The sequence below is a fragment of the Nyctereutes procyonoides genome, unplaced genomic scaffold (genome assembly GCF_905146905.1).
Source record: "Nyctereutes procyonoides isolate TBG_1078 unplaced genomic scaffold, NYPRO_anot_genome, whole genome shotgun sequence".
Classification (NCBI taxonomy): domain Eukaryota; kingdom Metazoa; phylum Chordata; class Mammalia; order Carnivora; family Canidae; genus Nyctereutes; species Nyctereutes procyonoides.
In genome coordinates this window covers 31486394-31511585 of record NW_026575020.1, presented here as the reverse complement: position 1 = coordinate 31511585, position 25192 = coordinate 31486394, and the positions used below count along the sequence as shown (strand labels likewise).

At 47.6% G+C, this 25192-nt stretch overlaps 1 protein-coding gene across 1 annotated transcript in view; it reads right to left on the bottom strand.

The window, feature by feature from the left end:
* Positions 1–25192, bottom strand: part of CAMSAP1 (calmodulin regulated spectrin associated protein 1) — a 66521-nt gene that overhangs the window by 14251 nt on the left and 27078 nt on the right. Inside the window, 7 exon segments of the mRNA XM_055319610.1 lie at positions 84–175; positions 521–698; positions 5511–5607; positions 5697–5836; positions 13058–13199; positions 16016–16048; positions 17051–17131. Coding sequence (XP_055175585.1) covers positions 84–175; positions 521–698; positions 5511–5607; positions 5697–5836; positions 13058–13199; positions 16016–16048; positions 17051–17131 — 763 coding nt within the window.

Genomic DNA, 25192 nt, shown 5'->3' with positions numbered 1-25192 from the left:
GGAAGGTTCAACTTGAGAACGCTTATTCCAATTAAGTTACAGGAGGAATGACAGAGGAGGGTGGAGGGAAGCAGTGCTCTTACCAGGAGGGCCCTCCCCCTGCACGGCCTTCTGCTGTCTCTGTCTCAGCGGCAGTAAAGGGTGGGACGGGCTAAAGGCAGAGACCCCTTTCCCCCTAAGTGGAAAGAACAGGAGAGCATCACTGGCTGATCGGTCTGCAAGGTCCACAGCAAATGTACAATAAACAGCAGCATGAATTCATAGCAATCAACCAGGAAACCAGAGTTTCTCTGGGAAAAATTAATTCTTAAACAAGCCAAAGGAGAACCAAGAACTTCAAACCTGGGATAAATATCCCCAAAAGTGGCACTCGGGGTCATGGTGACTTGTGATCACCACCTGCCTGCCTGGGGGGCCCTCCACTGCCAACCCCCCAGCACCTTCTCCATCACCCCTTCAGAAGGACACTGTGATTCAAACTACAAAGTGACAGGAAAAGGGCAGCAGGATGCTGACTCACAGGTGCTCAGGCTCTTCGGGGCGCAGGCGCTGCCTGGGACCGCCCTCGGCTGGCGGCTGAGTGGGTGGCTGCGGGTCGGCCGGACTTGCCACTGCGGGGCTGCCCAGGAAGCTGCGCTTGGTGGCATTGGAGATTGGAATGGGAGGCCGACTGCTCTTGTGGTGTGACACTGTTTTAGCTGCATAAATGGCAATTTATAGTAATGTTCACATTATTACAGCTACTCAAAACATTAGCAAGAAGCACCTAAAAAAAAAAAAAACCTGCAGCTTTTATAAGAACTAAAAATAATGTGGGACTCCTGGGTGGCTCAGTGGTGGAGCATCTGCCTTCGGCCCAGGGCATGATCCCAGGGTCCTGGGATCGAGTCCCACATTGGGCTCCCTGCAGGGAGCCTGCTTCTCCCTCTGCCTGTGTCTCTGCCTTTTTCTCTGTGCCTCTCATGAATAAATTAATAGAATCTTAAAAAAAAAAAAACTAAAAATAATGCAACTTTTACTTGAAACCAAACTTCTCAAAAAAACCGTTTTCAAATTCAACAAATGTATCTTGCAGTAATGAATAGTTCAAACATTATACCAAAATTAAAAGCTACACCGCAGATTAGAGCAAGAAGTGGTGAAGCCGACTGGTGTCTCTGACCACCCCTCCACTGTCCAACTGCGGCTGTCCCGGGCTCAAGACAGTATCAGGCCACCTGTCCCGGAAGAAGAAACCAAGGATGGGCGGCTAGGGTACTGAGGGCAGTCCCCCTCCCCACAGGAGGTGCTCCCACATGCCCCACCTCTGGGCCTGAGGCAGGGTCTGCGCCTGGAACCAACCACCCAGACAAGAGTTGTCACCAGAGGTGAGCACCCACAACCCCGAGGCAAGACCACCCAGCACTGACCCCAGAATCTGACCCCACAGGGACAGACACCATTTACTCAGGAGCCTCTGTGCTGGGGACAAGGGACATTGGAGGTGTCCCTGACAGCTGGACACAGGTGAGAGTCCACACCGACACCCTGAGGCCCAAAGCATCACTGCTGCCCTTCCAGGATAGGGAAGCAGAGGCTGGCCAAAGTCCAGCTGCCAAAGGATCGCCTGCTTCCATCCGGGGATGAACATAAATGATAGCCAAAGCAACAGCCACACGGTGCTAGCAATGCTGCGGGGAGCCCGAGAAGCTGTGCCCCACTCCAGCCCCAGCAGTAAAACACAACTCCTCCTAATCCCATCGGGGGACAGTGACCACCAGCACCCCCTCAAAGACCCGAAGGACACAGAGCCATAGACTCTATCTCCAATTCCCAAGGCTGCCCTGGAAGCAACCAGCTGGGTCCTGGCCAAAGTCAGCCAGGAAGGAAGGCCCAAGTGTAGCTGCACTGGCAGAAACATGTACAGCATCCTCTGGCCTCAGGCTCTGAGCACAGGTGGCCCCCTGGACTGCCAGCAGGCAAGCAAGCACCTCAGAACCAGGACCAGGGGCCCGGGGTCAAGGGCACCCAGGTCATCCCATCCAAAGTAAAACACAAACTGTACCACCCAGCGCCTGCATCCAGCAGGAGGGTTCTGGAGGTGACACAGGGCAACCTGAATCCTGCTCCTGCCGAGTGACACAGATGCCGTAAAGGGGGCACAGAGCGCTCCTCCACAGGCCCAGGCACCGCACTCCAGGTACCAGAAGGAGAGCCACACGGTCTATAGGTTCCAGTGGCTACCACACCCTGGGGCGCCTGGGGGGCTCTGTCAGTTGAGCATGTGACTCTTGGTTCAGGCTCAGGTCACGATCTCAGGGTCCCGGGAATGAGTCCTGCATCAGGCTTTGCACTCAGCAGGGAGTCTGTTTGGGATCCTCTCTCTCCCTCTGCCCCTCCCTCAACATGTGTACCGTGTGCAAACGCTCTCTCCCCACAAAAAATAAATCTTAAAAAAAAAAAAAAAAGGCAAAATAAGCCCTGGCATGCACTGGGCATGGCAGAGACCATGTGCCTTGACCACAGGACACCTAGTGTCTATATCCAAAATGATTTGTCCTGAGCTGAGCACTGTCACAACACTCCCAGTAATGAGGACGAACTGGCCATCAAACACGCACCCCAACTGTCGGCACCTCAGGCTGCCTGTGACCTCCACCACAGCCCCAGCAGCCCTGCAGCCCCTGCCTAGAGCCACGTGCTGGCCAGCTGATAGAACAAATGCCCAAGCTGGGTGAATAGGTGGGTCAATTCAGAATGTGGAAAGGTGCTGCTGGTCACTGCCAGCCAGCCTGTCATCAGATCCCAGCACACTGGCACATGCATGAAGGGTCAGAGGTGGGGGGACCCATACGCAGGAGGCAAGAGGCAGGCACGGGGCCAGCACAGAGCCCCTCAGAGGGCACCAGTCCTCGAGAAGGCCAAATGACCACTTGGTAGCATGTCTACTCTACCAAGTCCAACTGTGGGAAGACCAGTGACTCACGTTGGCAGACATACACACACATATATTGCTTGGAGTCTGCCTCTCCTTTCTGCAGGGCTCAGCCGCACCTACAGCCAAAAGCTCAGGGCATGACCTGGCTGCCCAGCACCCACACGGCCAGCATCAGACCAGGACACACCTTACAGAAGAGAGGGGCCGGGGGGGAGGGACCATCGTGAGCCCTGCTGTGCAGACCACATCCCAGAGTGAGCCTCACACACGCTCTTTCTCCCTGCACTGCTGCCTCCAAGCCTCCTTCCCACTTGGTCTGACAACCCACCTCCCATCCTTCAGAGGCCAGCCCTTCCAGGTCAGAGCACACGTCACAACACCCTATGGTCAACACCCTGCAGTTTCCCATCTGCAACTCCTGCGCTGGCTCTGCTCCAAAGGTGATTCTCAACCCTCACTGCCAGGGGAACTCCCGTGGGGGTGGGAGGTGCTGAGATGCCTGGGAGAGCACGGCAAGGTCCAAGGCACAGGGAAGGGTCACGGGCAGTGCGTGACTGCACAGGACACAGTGGGGAGGCAGGCAGGTGAGGCAGCCCTACTGGCAGAGGCAGAACAGGCTACCGGGCTCTCAAGGAAGACATGGTGCTAAGGGTCCTGAGCTGGGTGGCAGTGGCAAGGGGGGTGCCACACCTGCCTTCTCCTCCCAAACCCCCCCGCACTGTTCCACTATCCCACAGCCAAGCTGCTGGGGTGTCTGCTCATCACTGCTGTTTTCACTAAGTAGGCTGAGCATGTTTCCACAAGTTTATCAGGCATTTGGAGTACGACTCTGCTGAGCTACTGGTCTTTTGCTCATTCTTCTATTCTTTTTTCTTATTGATATGCATGAGCTTTTTACATACTCTGGGTGCCAGGTATAGGTTCTGGGTGCCAGTTATACTGGGTACCAGGTATACACTCTGGATACCAGGGATACACTCTGGGTGCCAGGTATAAGTTCTGGGTGCCAGGGATATGCTCTGGGTACCAGGCATAAGTTCTGGGTGCCAGGGATACGCTTTTTTTTTTTTTAAAAGATTTTATTTACTTATTCATGAGAGACACAGAAAGAGAGAGAGGCAGAGACACAGGCAGAGGGAGAAGCAGGCTCCATGCACCGGGACGGGAGCCCGACATGGGACTCGATCCCGGGTCTCCAGGATCGCGCCCCGGGCCAAAGGCAGGCGCTAAACCGCTGCGCCACCCAGGGATCCCAGGGATACGCTCTTGGTGCCAGTTATACTGGGTACCAGGTATATACTCTGGACACCAGATATATGCTCTGGGTACCAGGGATATGCTCTGGGTGCCAGGTATAGGTTCTGGGTGCCAGTTATACTGGGTACCAGGTATACACTCTGGATACCAGGGATACACTCTGGGTGCCAGGTATAAGTTCTGGGTGCCAGGGATATGCTCTGGGTACCAGGCATAAGTTCTGGGTGCTAGGGATACGTTTTTTTTTTTTTTTAAGATTTTATTTATTTATTCATGAGAGACACAGAAAGAGAGAGAGGCAGAGACACAGGCAGAGGGAGAAGCAGGCTCCATGCACCGGGAGCCCGACATGGGACTTGATCCCGGGTCTCCAGGATCGCGCCCCGGGCCAAAGGCAGGCGCTAAACCGCTGCGCCACCCAGGGATCCCAAGGATACGCTCTTGGTGCCAGTTATACTGGGTACCAGGTATACACTCTGGACACCAGATATATGCTCTGGGTGCTAGGAATATGCTCTGGGTACCAGGTATAAGTTCTGAGTAACAGTTATACTGGGTACCAGGGATATGCTCTGGGTGCCAGTTATACTGGGTACCAGGGATAAGCTCTGGGTGCCAGTTATACTGGGTACCAGGGATATGCTCTGGGTGCCAGTTATACTGGGTACCAAGGATATGCTCTGGGTACCAGGTATAAGTTCTGAGTACCAGTTATACCGAGTACCAGGGATATGCTCTGGGTACCAGGTACCTACTGTAAATTTTGTAAGCATCTTCTCCCCCTTGTGACTAGCTTTTTTTTTTTTTAAACTCTATCTTCTTTCAATAAAAGGAAAACCTTAATTTTAATGTGGCTGTATTCCTCATTATTTCCTTTGTCACTTTTTTAGATTCTTTATAAGGACTCACAAAGACATAAAGATACTCTCTCATCCTATCTTCTTAAATCTTTATAGATCCTCAAATGCTGGCAGATTTATTTTACCCATGGTAAGATTATTTCTTTCTCGTGGACAAGAGTGGAGCTTCCCAACTAAGGAGGCTAATCAGAACCATCCAGAAGCTCTTCTCCAAATAAGCTGGGATTCTGATTTTACAGGATAAGCACAGGCCCAGAGCCACACTACTGTGAAGAGCTCTTGGAGTAACTGCTATGGGCCACAGTGCAAAAGCAGCAGACAGGCAGTGAAGACAGCAGCATAGCTCTCCGTATTCCCAGGAGAAAGCACTTCAACACCATGTCATATGGAAAGGCAGAGACCCACGAAGGGGACCTTCTCTATCTGGCATCTCTCGGACAAAATAGCTACCAATTTCCAGAAGGTTTGTCACTCACCATCTTTCGGTTCCTGAACATCCCTGGGCTGAACAAAATCTGGTTTGACGTTCTCAAACCACCAGAAGAGCTCAGCAATAAAAACCATAACGTTCGGCTAAAGGAAAACATACAAAAACAAGGATACCGTAAGTAGCTTATTCACTAACAGTTTTAAAAAATGTGTCTTTAATAATTCACGGCTACCTTCAACACTAAGGGAGCATACAGCATGTCTTCTAAGGTGAGATAGAAGCATTTGTTCAGATACTCATTTGAGAACTCTCTCAGAAGCCGGATGTTGTACAGGCTGTCAGCCATCGACGTTACCTCCTTCAAGCATATATCTGACGGATAAAGAGAAAAGTACGATTTATCACGAAGATGGTCTCCACCCTAAGTGTGCATACGTGTTATGTATGTTTGGTTCTGCCCTGAACACATTTTAAATGGAGGGAATGGTAGTATTTAAAAGAGTAGCATTACAGACTTAAAGATCACAGTGAATACAAGTGACACTAAATACATAAAGAGAACACTCAAGAAAAAGATCTGAGCATCTCCAGGATCTGAATTTAACTGTTAACATCTAAAAAGCCCAAGAGAAACTCTCCATGATCTAAGACTGGGGCTCCAGAATAGAAGGCCCCCACCTTGCAGTTTATCAAAGGGCCTTGCTGCACGCTAGTTAATATTCTACCAAGCTTCTTTCACCAACTGGAAATCCTCTGCCTGAAGTGATCTCCACTGGGGGGTGAGGGGGGCAGAGCACAGAACAGGAAACACCAGGCTCTCCAAGGAATAATAGCAAATACTACTGATCACAAAAAAAATCAGGAGACAACACCCAGCAGAAGTCTCCCTCCATTCAAAAGGTTGGGACTGCAGCTCCTGGCATCTGGGGTGGGACAGTCTGCCATGTATATGGCTCTGCAGGGGGCCAGACCCTCCAACGGGTAATTCCTGCTTGGGTGTCAAGTCCTGGGAGAGTGGGTGCTGGGGGACAGGGCGGAGAACAAACACCAGGACACAGCTCAGGAATAACGAAGGAGTTGCGCTGAGCACTTATGGTGGTTCTGTCACAAATACACCTAAATAAGAAAACAAGCTCAGAAGTATAACTACTAAAATAATAATTTCAATAATTATTTCTAGAAGCACGACCGTGGTGTGCCACAGTCTCTGATGGACGGGGCCTGACACCACACCCTGCACGGTCAACTCTCCAGAGAAACCTTGAGAAGCTGGGTAACTGAGCATGCTGATACTGCTCAGAAATGCTTCCTTACCTTAAATTCTGCTTATGAAATATTAGGATCAGATACCCCAGTACCCTCCCACACAGATGGAAAAAGTGCCTACCATACCTTATCTGATTCAGATATTTCCTCTCAATAATAAAATACTACCGACTGTCTTGAAGCCCACCCCTACCCCCCCTCCTGCTGCATGACCCCCTCCCACATGGGTGTCAACGTTGCCACAAATGCTGTGTGCCCATCAAGACGACACTGCTGGCCTGGCTTTCTTGAGTTTTACATATAGGAGAACACACTCCGCCCATCATTTCATAGCCTGTTTTTCCCCCAAACTCAGTTTTAAGTTTCCAAGGACATCTATGTTGACAGGAGCAGATTTCATCGTTCATGTGAATGGCTATACAGCATCCTACAATTTTCACTATTACGCTGGGAGAACCAAATTTGTGTGCACTCTCAGCACTTGCAACACTCCAAGAAGGGGCTGGCAAGACCAGGACCTTCGCTCTGCACACCTGGCCACCTGCCCACTGCTGCCTGCCAGCACCACCTGGGCAGGTGTGAAATCCTCCCTTCCGAAATGGCACATTGCTGGCCACTAGTATGGGGTCATTCTTGACTTCCTCTTCTACCAGAAGCCTGTTCTTTCTCCCAAGGTTGTCCATCTTCTTCTTAATTTGTACAAAATTCTTTACTCATTATGGTTACCAGAGGATTTATATGATGATCCTTTAACGTATGTCTGTTCCAAATATTTTTTCACGGATATTATTTATTGCTTCATTTTGTTCATACTGTTCGTCGGCACATTGAACTGTATTATGATTAAATGTAATCTTTCCTATTGCTCGTGCTTTTTTGTAATTTCAATAATCCATCTCAACACCAATGTCCTAAAAATATTTTCCTGTATTTTCCTCTCAAAATTCCAAAGTTTTGCTTTTCAGGTGTAGGTCTCTCACCCAAGGCAGGGGCACCCACCTCAGGTGGACCGAGGCCACACAGCCTCCCCCACGGACGGCCATTCCTCCATGGCGCTCTGCGCCTCACCAGCACCACGCCCCTGGAATGCCACCAGTCTGGCTCCTCCAGGCCATGTGATTCTCCCAGGCCCAAGCCACCCAGTGTGGCCAATGTAAAGTTCAACAAAACTTGGTCTTTACAGGGACAAGTACCCACATTCTTATGCTTCAAAATCAACTTGCCTGAAACTTGCAATAACTCACAACAGAATAATGAACCCACGGATTATAATCCACTGGATACAACAAGAATCTGTGAGGCCCTCCTGATATAAATCAACACACAAGCAGTGGCAGGAAGACTACACCCCCTGCAGCACAGGCTAACAGATGCATGTGAGAGGACCACCAGCAGAACAAAGCCTGATGAGAAACAGGCTTTCAATCTGAGCCCCTTCCCCAAACTACTAATGAAAGCAAAAACTAGTGGTCTTAGACTGGAGAAGCCCGGCAACACCACCTGACCCAAGGGCTCACTGACACTGGACCCACCCTGGGAAGACACACCCCTTCTGGGGCATTCTTGCTGAGAACGCAGGCCCTGACACTAACCAGGAGAACATAACAGACCCAAACAAGGGACACTCAACAAGCCAAACAAGCTGCTGTACTCCTGGAAAGGTCAAGGCCAAGAAAGACAAGAAAGACTGGCAACTGGCCTGGCTGCAGATGACAGGGCGCTGCAAAGAGGCTGGACACCTGCTCGGGCAGCGGGTTGGGCTTGAGGCTACACGGGGAGCAGCGGCGGTGGGGAGAGCACCGGGACGCCTGACAGAATCTGATGGGACCATGCCTTAGTGCGTCAGCTTTCCCGGTACTGCCTCCAAGTCTTTCTCCAAAGGTTCAGATGAAAACCTAACAGCAGGAACATCTGGGTAAAGTACAGCAAGCATTCCTTGCACCTCCTCCTGTAAATGTAAACCAATCCAAACAAAATGTTACAAAACACTAACCGTGCCCCTTTGGCCTCCACTTTTCCACGAGAATTTTTAAGGTACTTTGTCCATTTCTGTGAAAATACATTTACTGGACTGGTAACAAACAATCCAAGGAAATCACAATCTGTACACCGATTCTCAGCATCTAAGAATATAGTTTAAATCTTCTTCCAAGGACCATAAACAGACCCTCCTTGTTCAGGACTCAGGGCCGGTGGCTTCCAGAGGCAGCACTGTGAGGGCAGGACCCCGAGGGCAGACTGGGTAGATGGAGCCTGTCTGCAGCAGGTTGTCCGGGCTGAGAACCTGCCAGCTCACATCGCATCTATCACAGGTGGCCAGCGGCTTCTAACAGACCGTTTCCTGCACATTCTGAACTTGTCCACGGTAAGTTCTCCCGCCCTCCTGTCCCGTCACTTTTCCACCTCTTCTCACCTGTTGTCCACTTTGCTTTTGAGATCTACTCTCGGGAAGAGCTCTCCAAAGCTGCCTCCAGCACTTGAACAAACTCTTAAATATCAGTAGCCACATCTTATCTCCAAGAGTCCATGTGTGCCCAGTTATGCTGCACACCTGTATCTGACCCTGTCTTCCCAACAGTCTCTTCCAGCACCCTGTCCCCGGCCACAGGTTCAGTGCCCTCCCTCACCTCCCGTGTTTTCTCCTGCCCTCCTGCACGGCCTCTGACTTGGCCTCGCTTTCAGGCTGGTGCCCTCCTCACATGTCTGGGGATTGGCAGCCACCCAGAGTCGAGGGTAAGAGGGCCGAAAGTAGGCTTTGCAGTGAGGCGGTAGGCAGGCCCTCTTGGGGGGCCGTCAAAGGGCAGCAGCTGTGAGACTTCTGCCCAAGGCTGGTGTCTGCAGAGGCGAATCCTTCCCCGTTGTCTTTTCAGCACTGCATATGCATTTATTCATTCAATGATATAAAAACTGTCAATATGCCATGAATGATATAAAACACATGTTCACTTTAAAAATTGGTAATACAAAGAAATGCTGGTAAAAATCAAATGTCTTCAAGAGCTTTATTTTATCCCACTTGATATGATGAAAGTAAGGAAGATGAGAGGGAAATTACAATTTTTTAAAGTATAAATGACATACAATATCTTATCAGTTTCAGGTCTAGAACAGAGTGACTCAACAATCACAGACATAAAACGCTCATGCGGGGAGTATGGTCACCAACTGACATGGCACTAGGCTGTTACAGCATTACTGACTGCACGCCCTGTGCCCTACTGCTCACCCCGTGACTTACTTTCTAACTGGAGGTTTGCCCTCCTCACCCTTCACCTATGGCACCCACCCCCCCCTCAGCAACCACCACTTTGTTTCTCTGTATTTACCACTATTTCTGTTTTGTTTGGTTTTTCACATTCCCCACACAAGTGAAATTATATTTCTCTGTCTTATTTCACTTAGTTTGATACCCTCTAGGTCCACCCGTGTGGTCATGAATGGCAGGATTTCCTTTTTTTCTACGGCTGCATAACGTTCCATGGTGTACAGGTACCGTATCCTCTTTATTCATCAATGAGTCCTTCCCCATTTTGAATGTAAGCCGACTGACACCACGGAGCTAATGAAGACAAGTGGCTTCCCGGGGCAGGCAAATGGAGAGGAGAACCAGTTCCACCTTCCAGTATGAAGAATTCTACACAAGGCCTTGATTTCAGCATGCCACCTCAGGCCTGCCTGCCTGTACGTGAGACATCTGAGCCTAGAGCTGTGTGCTCAGCTACCCCCAGAGCGTACACTCGTCTCCCGAGGTCTGTGGGGAGATCACCACTGCCTCATGGAGGCGACAGGACTAGTCCGTCATTGCAAGAACCTCCACCAAGTCACCGCTGTATCCCACGTCCTTCGCACGTCCATTCAGCTGCCTTTCCTAGATACAGGAGGGCTGGCCTGCTTCCCTGGCCTGAGCTCCTCTGCTGCTCACTGCTCCATAATTAGGTGCTTGATGCTCCAGATGTGTCCTGCTTTTCTCCAAGATGGAATCTGCAATTCAGCTCCTTTGTGTCGGGGATTTCTGACCACCGAAGGGGAGAGAAAGCTACTACTCCTCATTCTCCTTCCTTCCACTTTCTCTGGGCTTCTTTCCTAATGCACTAGATCAACCTAGTTCATTCATTTTTGAAATTCCTCATTTTCCAGAATGTGCCCTGAGGCCATGCGTTTGCCTTTCCCAGTGGCCTGCAACTGCACACAAGCTCGGGTGTGTGTTGTTCACTCGTTATGCAACAAGTGTCTACTGAACATGGACCCATCCCAGGCAGGAGTGACATGGGTGGGACGTGTCACTGAACAAAACAGATAAACACCCTGCCCTGTGGAGCGCACACAAGAGAACCCCACTATGACTATGGCTTTGGTCCACAAATATTTCAAAGTATCTTCTTTGGTTTTTAAGCATTAAAGATTTGGAGAAAGATTTCTCATTTTACTGCATTGTGGGAAAGGTATCCATTCTCTGCAATCTGTTGAGGTTTCTTTCGGGGGTTTAATCAAGTCCATTTTTTACAGACAGCCCCCACCCCCACCCCCTGGGTTGCTTATTTTAAAAGAGCGTCTGCTGTGGCAGTGGGTGTACTGGACCAATCCTGTTCATCGTGTCCGAATCTTCCATGGTCTTCCTCCACTCATATCCGTGGCTCCATTAGTCAGTGTCTGTAACTGAACTCAGGACTGTGACTTTTTTAAAACCTATACTAATGTGCTGTTGTTGGACGCCACAAGGCTCAACACCACCACATCGACCCAGGTTCCCACCTCCTCCTTCATGAGAACTCCCTCTTGCTAGACATTCATGGACAGGTCAGAGGAGCAGGTCAGACACAAGGGAAGCTAGGAGCTGTCTGCGCTGGTGAGCCAGAAGGCAGACCTGAGAAAGACCCAGAACACAGAAGGCAACTCAAAACAAGATGCTGAGGGCACAGGGAAGTGCCAGTACACACTGAACCACCCCACTCCCCCATCTCTTAGGGTTCCCACCCTTTATGTCCTTCGTCATCTTGAGCATCCTGTGTTCTTGTTCCAACACTCCTTTTCACCCACACCTGGGTGCCAAACCTGCGTGTTGTAACTGCTGGTTCTGCACAGGCTGTTTCTCCACATGGCCCTGCTCTCCCATGAGCTCATCTTCAGCAGGGGGTGGTTACTTTCTGCGGGTACGTGGTGGCCCTGGCTCCTGGAGGTGCCCCATAAGCACAATTCCACTCTCCCACGTGCCCCACTCAAGGCTTCCACTAGTGATGGGCTTAGTTCAGGAAGAACCTTCCCGTTGCCACACAGGCAGCATACGTTCCAACCCCTTCGTGCCCCTGATGCACGCTGGCAGCTGTTTCCTCAAGAAAGACCTTCACGCCAGGCCTAGGGCCACAGTCCTCAGACAAGCCTCCTGTATCTTTCCATGGCCAGTATGTGGGCCTTTCCTAGTCCCTTTCCTGGTCTGGTCACAATGCTCACAAACACACACGGGCCCGAGGCCAGATGAGCATGAGAGGCCTGACAGGTGTCAACTCAGGATTTTCACTCCACGACAGAGACCCTCTCTGGAACTAGAGACTCTCCCTTTCTTTCAAGTTCAACTATCGTTTTAGCTACAAAAACTATATAATCCAGCACTATTGTAGTTGAGGCAGGACCAACTTCTGCTCCATCCCCTGGATATTTCACAGGTAGTTGGCTGCACAAGCTCTTGGCCTGTATCTCCCTCCCTCTGAGAGAAAGAAGGATGCTTAGCAAACATAAATCAGAATTCCTGTGCCCAAGGCCCTGGCAGGCATCTGCTGTCATGGGGTCGCCTGCTCTGCCATCGGGCTGTGAGTGCCTAAGAGACGCACTGTAATGTCACCAGCCTAACACAGGAGTCGTTCATGATCATGATCAGATTCTGCACTTTCCCAACCCCAGACAAGGTTCTAGCTGGTTTTTGCTTATCAAGTAGGACGTGGAGCCCAACACAGGGCTTGAGTTCGCAACCCTAAGATCAAGACCTCGGCTGAAATGGAGAGTCAGATGCTTCACCACCTAAGCCACCCAGGCACCCTGCTGCTAGAGGTTTTAAACCAATTTTAGCAAGACAGACAAAATTCCAACCCTTCCAAAATGTAAGAAAAGTCACATACTTAACACTTTTACCAAATACCCAATTTCTCCATGAGATAAAAGAATGCAAGTTAAGTACAAGCACATCATCCTCGTACTTTTTTTAATCTGTATGAGAATATCCCAGATGGTATCAAGACTGAGTGTGCTACTCCCCATCTTTTACATGTTTGGACCAGTGTGCGTGTGATGCTCCTGGAGGACCCAGGTCCGCTCCAGGGGAAGCTCTGCACTCACCGTCCAACTTCATGTGCTCTGGGCAGTAGTAGTGGACCACAGCCAAGAGAGCAGCCCCATCGCTGCCGTCCCTCATCAGGTCCTCCAACAATGGGAAGTAGGGTGGCTGCCTTGTGGACAGGTGCTCTCGGCGATAGCGCACCTGCAGTTGATAAAAGGAAAACAGTCTGCACATGATGTGCCTCCACAATGACTGATGTTATTCTGAGAACTCATGTAATGCCTACTGGATGACGGTCAGAACAACGGCAATCACATAGGAAAAGCTCGAGAGTCGGATGACATCCTTTGTCTTGAACACACATGCCAAGATCCAGGGAACCAAGCACCATGGCTAACCTGGGAGACAGCAACTGACTGCTGATGGCGCCAGGCCGTCCTGGGCTAAGGGGCACACAAGAGCGGAGGCAGAATGCACGGCTATGCTACCAAAAGCCGCACACTCTGAAAGAATGAGAAACAAGTTAAATGGTGAACAAGCTTAGGCTCAGAAGACCTGCCTTACTACTCCTTTTCTGAGTATTATCAGCATTAACCTCAGCCATCAAGAAAAGTACAAAACATCATTAATATACGGTTTGAGAAATTCTCCAAACCAGGTTAGACAAAATGTCATGTATACATCAACTGGACCCTCTGAGAACTACGGCACAGCATGAGGAGACTGAATGCATGCAAGGTGCTCTGCGAGACAGGGGGCTTTGCAAGGTTTCCATACTTCTGCCTTCAGAGGAGAGGGTGTGCACTATGTTCTGAGCCACCCCCAGCCTCCCAGCGTGGCCCCCACAACTCAATGTCTGGTTACGTGTGTGCAGACACACAAGCCGCCAAGGAAGGGGAGTCCACGCAGTCACCTGTCCCAAACGTCCTGCTGCGCGTTCGCTCAGGTTCTTCTGCGTTAACATTCACAATACAGCTGCATCTTCTTGAAGGGAAGAAAGTACACAATACCAACAAGAGAAAGAAAACCAGCAGTCCATACTAATGACTGTGGATTTCTGAGACTTAGGCAGAGGGGTTCAACCCGAAGAAAAACCATCTCTCTCGGCAATCGAGAATTTAAAGTCTGAATAAATGTACAGGGGAGAATAATCAATACTAATATTTGGCGTAAGACACACCTAACACATTTTTTTCAAAACAGGAATACGGTTTATTTCATGTCTGTGAAGTCTGTGTTGACGGAGACTTTAACTTGTTTCTCAGGGCCCGTAACACAGGCTACAACAGGCAGCCCGCCCGCACTACCCACAGGGCTGGTCTGGGGCTGCAGCATGCAGGGCACAAGGGCATGCGCCAGGCCAGGCCTCCACAGACACATACACGCACGAGACAGCACACATTGTGAGTGACCACAGCATGCAGTAAAGCAAATGGCTTCTCCAGTGAAGATGGATGGCATGTGTTTAAAATAAGGGAAAACAACTGAACTGCAGGATCCAGAGAGCTTGTGTGATTACTACCTCCAAGCCAGCTCACTGAAACCTCCAGGCCGCAGCCACCAGGGCAATGCGTCTCAGCCTGCCGGCCTGACCACACCCTCCCATGCCCATCCTCACTAGCCCGTCTGCTGGACGCTGTGGGCACAGCCATGGCTACCATCATCCACAAGGGAACCTGCAGGCTCACTGCTCTTGGTCACCTTTTTCAGTTTCTGTAAGATCTCAGCTGAGACCTAGCTTCTCACAGGACAGTTCAATTTCTGACAATATCCTCACTAAATAACGTAACTTAGTATTTACCTCTCTGGCCTTCAGGATTCAGAAGTGAAGAGGTGTGTAAATACTAACAAGGCTGTCCTCTTCCTTGTTACTATCTCCAAGAGAAGCAAGGTCATCCCCAAAGGTGGCCACAAAGCACAACAGATCACATGGATCCCGCTGACCAGCTTACAGCCATGGTATTTCCCTTGTGATAAAATTCAAAGGACCACCTGGTCCGAATAGTTAAACTAAAAGAATGGGCAATTAAGGTCTACATAAAGATCTGTGTTCCAAAACTTCATTCTAAAATGCACCACCTGGAGTGCCAAATAGTTTTCCACAGGAATTGTGTAACAAACAGGCTCTGCTTCTAAAACACATAACAGGGATCCCTGGGTGGCGCAGCGGTTTAGCGCCTGCCTTTGGCCCAGGGCGCGATCCTGGAGACCCGGGATCGAGTCCCATATCGGGCTCCCGGTGCATGGAGCCTGCTTCTCCCTCTGCCTGTGTCTCTGCCTCTCTTTCTCTCTCTCTGTGTGTGACTATCATAAATAAATAAAATTAAAAAAATAAAATAAAACACATAACAAAGTAGAGCACAGCTAAAACTGTAGATCCAAATCCCGACTCTAACTTTCTCTGGGAAAATTCCTATTTAATGTTATGCTGGATTCCAGAAATCCTGTATCCCTGCTGATCCAATTCAGACCCTTGCCTGGCTGCCCCTTTGCCCTCCTCAGGCTGGCGGGCAGGCAGCAGGCGTGCTCCACACACCCCAGCAGACGTCTCTGAAGAAGGAGGTCCCTCTCTGCCACACGAGCAGCCTTCCACGAGGCACGCTACCTGCATTCATCAGATGACCCATGTTACACTAAGAGATATCACATTAAATACCACCATTAGGGAAGATAAGTAACTTGGAAATTAGAGGATTCCTTCTGGTATCTGCTAGAATAGGGATGGATCCTCTTTTATGTCCGTCGCATAAAAAACTAAGTGTCCATAAGAAGAAACACAAAACTCTATCTCTAAAATTACCTAAGAAATTGGGCAAAACCAGAGTGAGTGTGGTCTACAAAAAGCCTATTGAGCCCAGAATCAGGTTATCACTCATACTGTAGAAAAGCAACAACAATACCAAAGAGGACATTAAACAAAAGAAACAGGTTCAGGTGTGAGTAGCTGTTTAATGGAAGCAAGTGATTGCAACAGGATGGCTGTCTGGATGCAGCTGGCGCGCACGGAGTTCACTTACGGGCACTAACTTCCAGTACCACTTGGAGGGGGACTGCTCAGGAAGCAGGGGAGGAAGCAGGAGAGAGTGTCACAGCAGGCAGGCCACGGATGGACCGCGCCACACACACCATCACACATTCACAAGAGAGCTGGGACGTCCTCTGAGAGGTAAGTCCTGTCCGGGGCCCATGACATGAACACCCTCTATCATCACATGATGGAAGTGGAAGGGCACAGGCACCTCCACAACACTAGCCTCTGCAAGAGCAAAGGAAGCCCTGGAAACTCGGCATGGGCCAGGCATCACGAAGGACAGGTGCCAACTGCAACTCAGAGAGGCTCTCAGTACGTCATCTGTGCCCATCTGAGCAACACAGGGGCTCACAAAAGTGTGGCCCAGGGTGTGGTGCCCCCAGCATCCCCAGAATCCAGGAGCAAGAGGAGACGGCAAGGGGACGCTGAGACCAGAGATGCAATCAGGCCACATTACATGTTTACGATGGATTCAGTCACACACCTGCTTATTAGCAAAAAAAAATACTATCATAGGGAAAGGATGGGACAGAAATGACCAGAATGTCTAAGGCACCATCTGTGTCATTTCATGAGACACGTAACATTATCTGCCTGAATTCCATGCAGGGTTTTAGAGACACACCACCAGCTACACTGGGCTTCAAAGGCAATATAAGGGATCTTCAAGGGCACGTTTGACAGCAGGCAATCTTCTCCTCAACTGGTGAAATCTAGAAGCTAATTCCCAGGTAACCCTGTCCACTCCCCATTCTTGAGCTTCTAATACCTCCCAACATCTCCGTCACCCTCCAAAGTTAAATACAAGACCACCCCCTGGCCAGGGAGAAACGAGGAGCACAATGCCATGTCCACCTCCAAGGCACTTGCAGAGCCAGTCTGCCAGGAGACCTCGGAGTCTCACTCCTCTCTGGGGCAGTGCAAATAGAGAATAAGTCAGGAGTCAACACCGACACAATTCTTTCAAACTGGGAGCAATGTTAACTAGAGGCATTCCAGAACAGTTAAATTCACCCTTTACCTTTTGATGAGCTGGACTTTCCAATAACTGCTGTTTTAACTTAACTTCTTTCTCTGTTATCTCTCTCATTTTAAGATTTACCTGAAATAGAAGAAAAAAGCATTAAAAGGGCAATGGCAAAGAACAAAAAATGAAATAAATAAAAGGGCAATGGCTTCCATATCTTCACATCTATTTCTTCACTCTGCCACCCGGAGACCCCCCCACACCTCGCTTGTTTGTGTCCCCTTAGACACAGGGATCATTTAAGACAATTATACATATGCAGTAATATATGTATTCCACAGGATCTGGGCTCAATGTGGGGACCAAAGCTGGCCTGCTACTCCAGGAAACATTCCGTGCCTCTACACATCAGTGTGACACTTGCCACCTCATGACAGAGCCACATCGCTGAAAGCCTGGGATGCACAAATAGTACAAGCTGTCACTATCAGCAAATGCCACTGCTGAGACCATGTGGCTGGGATACCCTGCTGCCAAGCCTCGCAGGTAGCTCACATGCCCCCTACCCATTCACACGTGACACCAAATAAACATTAATAGTAAAATTTAATTGCATACCCCTTAAACAACGAATACAGCTTATTAGAAATTATTCTCTCCTGAATGATTAACCCAAAGATAAAATCAAAATTGCAATTATAAAATAATACCACGGAGGGGCACCTGAGTGGCTCAGTCGGTTGAGCTTCCAACTCTCAGTTTTGGCTCAGGTCATGATCTTGGGGTCCGAGATTAAGCCCCAAGTCGGGCTCTTCGCTCAGCATGGAATCTGCTTGAGGATTCTCTCTCCTTCTCCCTCTGTCCTTCCCCCACCCTGTCCCCCACCAAAATAAATACATCTTTAAAAAATAAATAAAATCATGGAGAAAAATACTCATCAATGCTTCAAGGGATGTGGTCAAAGCTACAATCAAATGAAAAAACAGAGAACTAATGTTTTATTAAACAAGAATACAGATAGGGCGCGTGGGTGGCTCAGTCAGTTAAGTGTCTGCCTTCAGCTCAGGTCATGATCCCAGGGTTCTGGGATAGAGCATCAGGTTTCTCCCTCTACCCCTCCCACTAGTGTTTTCTTGCTCTCTCAAATAAATAAATCTTAACACAAATAAACAAGAATACAGATAAATGAACTCAAGCAAATCAATCAAGAACGTAGAAAATCTGTCTTAAAAAGAAGAAAAATCAATATACATAAATTTTAAAGTAAGTGAATCAAAAGAGATGGACAGATGGATAAATAACAGAGCAAGTATCACAAAATGTAAAATTTAAGTGTAGGTACATGGGTGTTCTCTGTATATTTCTTCACATTTACAATTTTTCATAATAAAAAATACTTTGGAAAATGTGCTTCTGTCATTTGCTAGACAGCTTTCTACTGTGGAAAGGATTTTCCGATTAGACTGATGGTGACGTTAATGAATGTAATTTTTGATACCGTTCACGAGATCTGACAACGTTGAGAAGATCTCTACAGCCCTCCATGCACCATGCTCCAAATTACCGGTGTGTGAGGTCACAAAGTTGTGGTGAGTGGCAGGGCCAGGAAGGACACAGGAACCATAAGTGGACTTTTAATATGACCAGAGACAGAGGCGCTCAGGCGGCTCAGTGGTTGAGCATCTGCCTTCGACTCAGAGTGTGATTCCAGGGTCCTGGGATCAAGTCCCACATAGGAAGCCTGCTTCTCCCTCTGCCTATGTCTCTGCGTCTCCCTGTGTCTCTCATGAAAAAACAAAATCTTTAAAAAATAATAATAATAATATAACCAGATACAAAAGTCACTGATCTAGTATCTGGAACAAATAAAGGAATTCTTATAACAATAAAATGACAAAGAATCTGATTTCAAAATGGACAAAGGATATAAAGAGAATTCTCTCCAGAGAAGACCTACAAATGTCCTACACGCACATGGAAATGAGAAGCTCCTGTCATTAGGGAGATTCAGACCTAAGCCACGAGACACCACTTCACATCCTCTAGAACGGTGCACATCAAATAATCAGAAACTGAGTGCCAGCAAGGACGTGGGACACTGGAAGCCTCAGTCACTGCTGAAGAAATGTAAAATGGTGCACTCTTCAAGAAGGTAAACACTGAGTTTCCGCCCAGGAATTCCATCCCTAAATACCCAAGAAACTTGGACACACATCCAAACAAAATCTCATACACAAACGACCACAACAGCACTATCTATGACAGCCAGAAAGTGGACACAACCCCAGCATCCCATCCGCTGACGAGTACACAGAGACAGCATGGCTCATCTGCACAACGGAGGGACCATTCAGTCGTACAAAGAAATGAAGTACCAGTGCATGCTACGACCTGGGTGGCAGGAGAACACATGACACCGAAAGAAGCCAGACACAGAAGACTGCAGTATATGGTCCTGCTGGTGTGAAATGCCCTCGGCTGGCAACTCCACAGAGACAGGAAGCAGGTCTGTGGTTGTCAGGGGCTGGGGTGGGGACATGGAGTGAGTGGTGATGGGTAGTTTCCTTCTAGACATAATCAAAACATTTGAAATTGGTGATGACAGCTGTACAACCTTGTGAATATATTAAAAACTACAAGGGGTGCCTGGGTGGCTCAGTCCATTAAGTGTTTGCCTTCGACTCAGGTCGTGATCCCAGGGTCCTGGGACTGAGCCCCACAATGGGCTCCCAACTCCATGGGGAGCCTGCTTCTTCCTACCTCTGCCTCCTCTCTCTCTCATGAATAAATAAAATCTTTAAAAAAAAATGGAACTGTAGACTTTAAAATAGCATATTTTTAAAAAAAATTTTTTTTATTTATTTATGATAGTCACAGAGAAAGAGAGAGAGAGAGGCAGAGACACAGGCAGAGGGAGAAGCAGGCTCCATGCACCGGGAGCCTGACGTGGGAGTCGATCCCGGGTCTCCAGGATCGCGCCCTGGGCCAAAGGCAGGTGCTAAATCGCTGCGCCACCCAGGGATCCCAAAATAGCATATTTTATAATGTGAATTTTATCTCAAAAATTTTTAAGAATTGGTAATAGTTTCAAATCTCATATTGTGATTAATCTTTGAAAACTACTACTTGGGGGCAACCCCGGGTGGCTCAGCGGTTTAGCACCGCCTTCAGCCCAGGGCGTGATCCTGGAGACCCAGGATCGAGTCCCACATCGGGCTCCCTCCATGGAGCCTGCTTCTCCCTCTGCCTGTGTCTCTGCCTCTCTCTCTGTGTGTGTCTCTCATTAATAAATAAATAAAGTCTTTAAAAAAGAAAAAGAAAACTACTATTTGGGCAGCCCAGGTGGCTCAGTGGTTTAGTGTCGCCTTCAGCCCAGGGCCCGATACTGGAGACCTGGGATCAAGTCCACGTCGGGCTCTATCCCATGTCGGGGTCCCTGCATGGAGCCTGCTTCTGCCTCTACCTGTGTCTTTGCGCCTCTCTCTCTGTCTCTCATGAATAAATAAATAAAATCTTAAAAAAAAGAAAACTACTGCTTTTTGGGTTTCAGTGTACAAACAAAAGAGAGGTGCATATGGACTTGCAGGGAAGACAGTGAAATAGGAGGACCCTAAGCTTCCCTTGTCCCACAGATACACCCAGACATCATCCACATCTGTGCAAATAATCCAGAAGATGGCACAAAGACTGGCAGCCCAGAGTCTACACAGCTCATCATAAAGAAGAGGCCACATCGAGAGTAGAAGAGAGGATGGCATCCTGCGACACTATCATCTCAAACACATCCATCCGCACTCTCCTCTCTTCAAGCTACGTATCCACACAAAGATGCATCTTCATACACTTCAACAGAAACACACTGTAGCAAATTCCATGCAAAAGCAGATAAGAAAATCCAACTTATTTTCCAGGAGGCCAGATACTAAAGAAATGTACAAAACTGTAAGATACTTTTTTTTTCTTCTGGAAATAGTTATTCTTCATAAAAACACATTATTTATAATAATTACTAACATGAAATGAGTTTACTGTTACTATTAAGCAAATGATTAAATTTTTGTTTTTACTTTCTAAATGGTAAATATTGATAGATTAAATTTTTTTTAATTCTTTAAAATACATTTTTAAGTAATTTTTAAGAGTGTAAAGTGGGGGACACCTGGGTGGCTCAGTGGTTGAGCATCTGCCTTTGGCTCAGGTCGTGATCCGGGAGTCCTGGGATCGAGTTCCGCATCGGGCTCCCTGCATGGAGCCTGCCTCTCCTTCTGCCTGGGCCTCTGCCTCTCTTTCTGTGTCTCTCATGAATAAAATCTTGACAGAAAGAGTGTAAAGGGGAACTGAGACCAAAATTTTGAGAGCTCTTTATCTACACAAAGGAATAAGCAATAAAAATGGAAAGTCTGTGGATGAACAGTCCCTATTTTCAATTATATTAGAAGATATCTGGAGGCCCCTGGGTGGCTCAGTCAATTAAGTGTCCAACTCTTGATTTCAGCTCAGGTTATGATCTCAGGGTCGTGGCATGGAGTCTGCTTGGGATTCTCTCCCTCTCTCTCTGCCCCTCCCTGCCTTGTTCACACATACTCTCTCCCTCAAATAAAAAAATAAATTAAAAAAATAATAATAATGAAAAAAATAGAAGAATCTAACTGTTGAAAGCAAAAACTAGTATATGTGAGATAAAAGTAAAGTAAATGACAGCAGCATCATGGAGGCCAGGAAGGGAAATAACGTCATTTGTGAAATGGTTATCACTGTATCTAAAGTAAACTATAAAGAACTAAAGACACATATTGTAAACTCTTAACCAGCTCCCCAAAACTACTGGATAAAACAGAGTACTAAGACATACCCAGTCCAGGGCAGCCCAGGTGGCTCAGCAGTTTAGTACCACCTTCAGCCCAGGGCGTGATCCTGGAGGCCCGGGACTGAATTCCTCATCAGGCTCCCTGTAGGGAGCCTGCTTTTCCCTCTACTTGTGTCTCTGCCTGTGTGTGTGTGTGTGTGTGTGTGTGTGTGTGTGTCTCATGAAATAAATAAAATCTTAAAAAAAAAAAAAAAAGGTCATGGGGATCCCTGGGTGGCGCAGCGGTTTGGCGCCTGCCTTTGGCCCAGGGCGCGATCCTGGAGACCCGGGATCGAATCCCACGTCGGGCTCCCGGTGCGTGGAGCCTGCTTCTCCCTCTGCCTGTGTCTCTGCCTCTCTCTTTCTCTCTCTGTGACTATCATAAATAAATAAAAATTAAAAAAAAAAAAGGTCAGAAATACCCAGCCCAAAAGAAGCCATAAAAGAAGAAAGAAAAGGGAAAAAAATGAGATAAATAGAAAGCAGATAAGATATCAAACCCGGATATCTCAATAATCACATTAGATGTAATTGGTCTAAACATTTCAAAAATAAGGCAGACTCTCATTTTATTAATCTTTTTTAAGATAAAAAAGATTTTATCTTTTTATACATAAAAAGATAAATGTGTGTATGTCTGTAGTGATGTTTCCTGTTTCTGGCTCTGGGTAATTCCTGTTACTTTTTTTCTTTCCTTGGTTTGGTTTGGATTGTCAATCTTCTAAAAACCTGCTTTAGATTTTTACTGATTTCTTTCTTCTATTTTGGGTTTAACTTCTCTTACTTTTAATTAAAAGTAAGGCTCAAGAAAGAGGAACCTGGTAGAACCTACAACTCTTGATCTCAGGATTGTGTGTCCAAGCCCCAAATTGGGTGGAGAGATTACTGAAAAATAGGAAGAAAAGAAAAGAAAGAAAAGAAAAGAGAAGAGAAAGACAGATGAGAGTAAAAAAATAAAACTATGAGGAAGGGAAAGGATACATCACATGGGCACCAGTGTTTAGAAAGCTGGAGTAGCCACACTAGAGGAAACAAGGTGGACCTAGGGACAAGACCATCACCTGTGAGAGAGATAGACATTTCGTGATGACCAAAGGATTGATCCACCAAGATGATACAGAAAGCCTCCAAGATGCAAACGTACCAGCAGACTACAAACACCAACACAGCAGAGTAAAACCAATAACAGACAGTGCAGACCTCAAGTCCTGTCACAGTGGCCATGGGCCAGGGCTGTGAACAGCACCCACAGCCAGTTTGTGCCCACACACAGAGCACCATGTTCAAGAGCCCACAAAACACTCTACAAAACCACACGGTGGGCCATAAAACAAATCTCAATAGATTTAGGACCAAAATCACAGACTATACTATCTGAGCACAACAGAATTAGAAAGCAAAGTACTCAAAGAAATCTAGAATCACCTTCCCCAGATGGGTGGAAACTAAACCACACTCTTCTCGGTAACCCACAGAGAAAGTGGGACCCTGCAGGTGAAACTGAAAATGGGTGATGAGGACCAACACCACAGCACACGAACAGGGCAGGCACCTGCTCAGAAAGGAGCTACCAGCCTGAAATGAACAAAGGTTTGAAAGAACTCACCTTCTACCTTAAACTAGAAAGGAGAGCAAATTGAATTCAAAATAAGTAGAAAAAATAATTTAAAGTAAGAGAAGTTAAACCCCAAATAGAAGAAATCAGTAAAAATCTAAAGCAGGTTTTTAGAAGATTGACAAACCAAACCAAACTAAGGAAAGAAAAAAAGTAACAGAAATTACCCAGAGCCAGAAACAGGAGACATCACTACAGACATACACACATTTAAAGGATAATAATTTAGTTCAACCATTTAAATAAAATTGAGGAATTCCTTGAAAGTCACAAGTTACCAAAACTGGTGCATAGATACAAAACCTAAAATTGGGCAAAACATTTGAACATGCACCTAATCAAAGAATATATAACAAATGTCTTCAGTCGTTAGGGAAATGCAAATGAAAACCACGCAAGATAGCTTTACACATCCACTCCAACAGCTCCCACTGAAAGACTGACTATGCCAAGCACTGGCAATGGTCTGGAGCAAATGGGACTCCCTTAGCAGTAGGAGCTTCAAATGGCATCATCACTTTGCAAAATACTTTGGCAGTTTCTTCTAATGTTCACTACGTCCTTATCGCTGACCTGGCAATTCTACTCCTAAGTATGCTACTCAAAGAATGAAAACACATCTGCCTGTGAGACCTGTACACAAATGTTTCTAGCAGCTTTATTCACAAGAGACAAACGTGGAAACAACCATAGTGTCCACCATCAGGGGAACAGGGAAACTGCTCTGTTCATACAATGGAATACTCCAGAGGATGAAAAGAAAACCACTGACAGGTGCAATTTCAGAATTATTGGGGCGCCTGGGTGGCTCAGTGGTTAAGCATCTGCCTTCGGCTCAGGTCGTGATCCAGGGTCCTGGGATCGAGTCCCACATTGGACTCCCCACAGGGAGCCTGCTTCTCCCTCTGCCAGTGTCTCTGCCTCTCTGTGTCTCTCATGAATAAATAAAATCTTAAAAAATATTTTGGAATCATTTTGTTCCACTTTTCGTTTTCATTTTGTTTCATTTTCACTTCTTTTGTGAAAGAAACCCAGACACAAAATGAGTAACATACACATGATCCATTTCTATCAAAACCTAAAAGAGATAAAACTAATTCCCAGTAAAGAAAGCACATCAGTAGTAACCCAGGCTTAAGGATTAACTGCAAAGGGACACAAAGGAACTTTTTGAGGGTGATGGAAATCTTACCTTGATTGTGAATGTTAAACATACAGCCACTTGTCAAAACTCAAAGAACTGGGCCCATTTATCGCATGCAAATCATATAGCAGTGAAACTGGGTTTTGTGTGTCAAAGACTAAGGCAACTGGCTGGGCATCAAGAAAAATTTTAAAAGCCACGGCAAGATATGGTCATGGTAAACCTCCAGAACTGTGGGGATAGAGGACAGCTCAGCCACACACACAGAGCAGGGAATCTGGAGAAGAGCCCGGTGGGGAGTCCCAATCCTAGGGAAGGCAGAGTGCCTGAGCACCCACGGGGAGAGAAAGAGGCTTGTTCAGAAGCTAGGAAACGCTGGGAAAGCTGCAGCCTCTAAGCATGGTTCCATGTCCGGACGTGCTCCCAGCAGAGGCACAGGCTGAGAGGGAGCCAAGTGCGCTGGCCCAGCATGGACACCAAAGGGTCTCCAAATGGTTGCGAGGCAAGTGCCAGCGGACAGGTATGCAAGAGCCTACATAGCCACCACCTAGCCACCCTAGGCGGGGCAGGACAGTCCCTGGAAGTGATGCC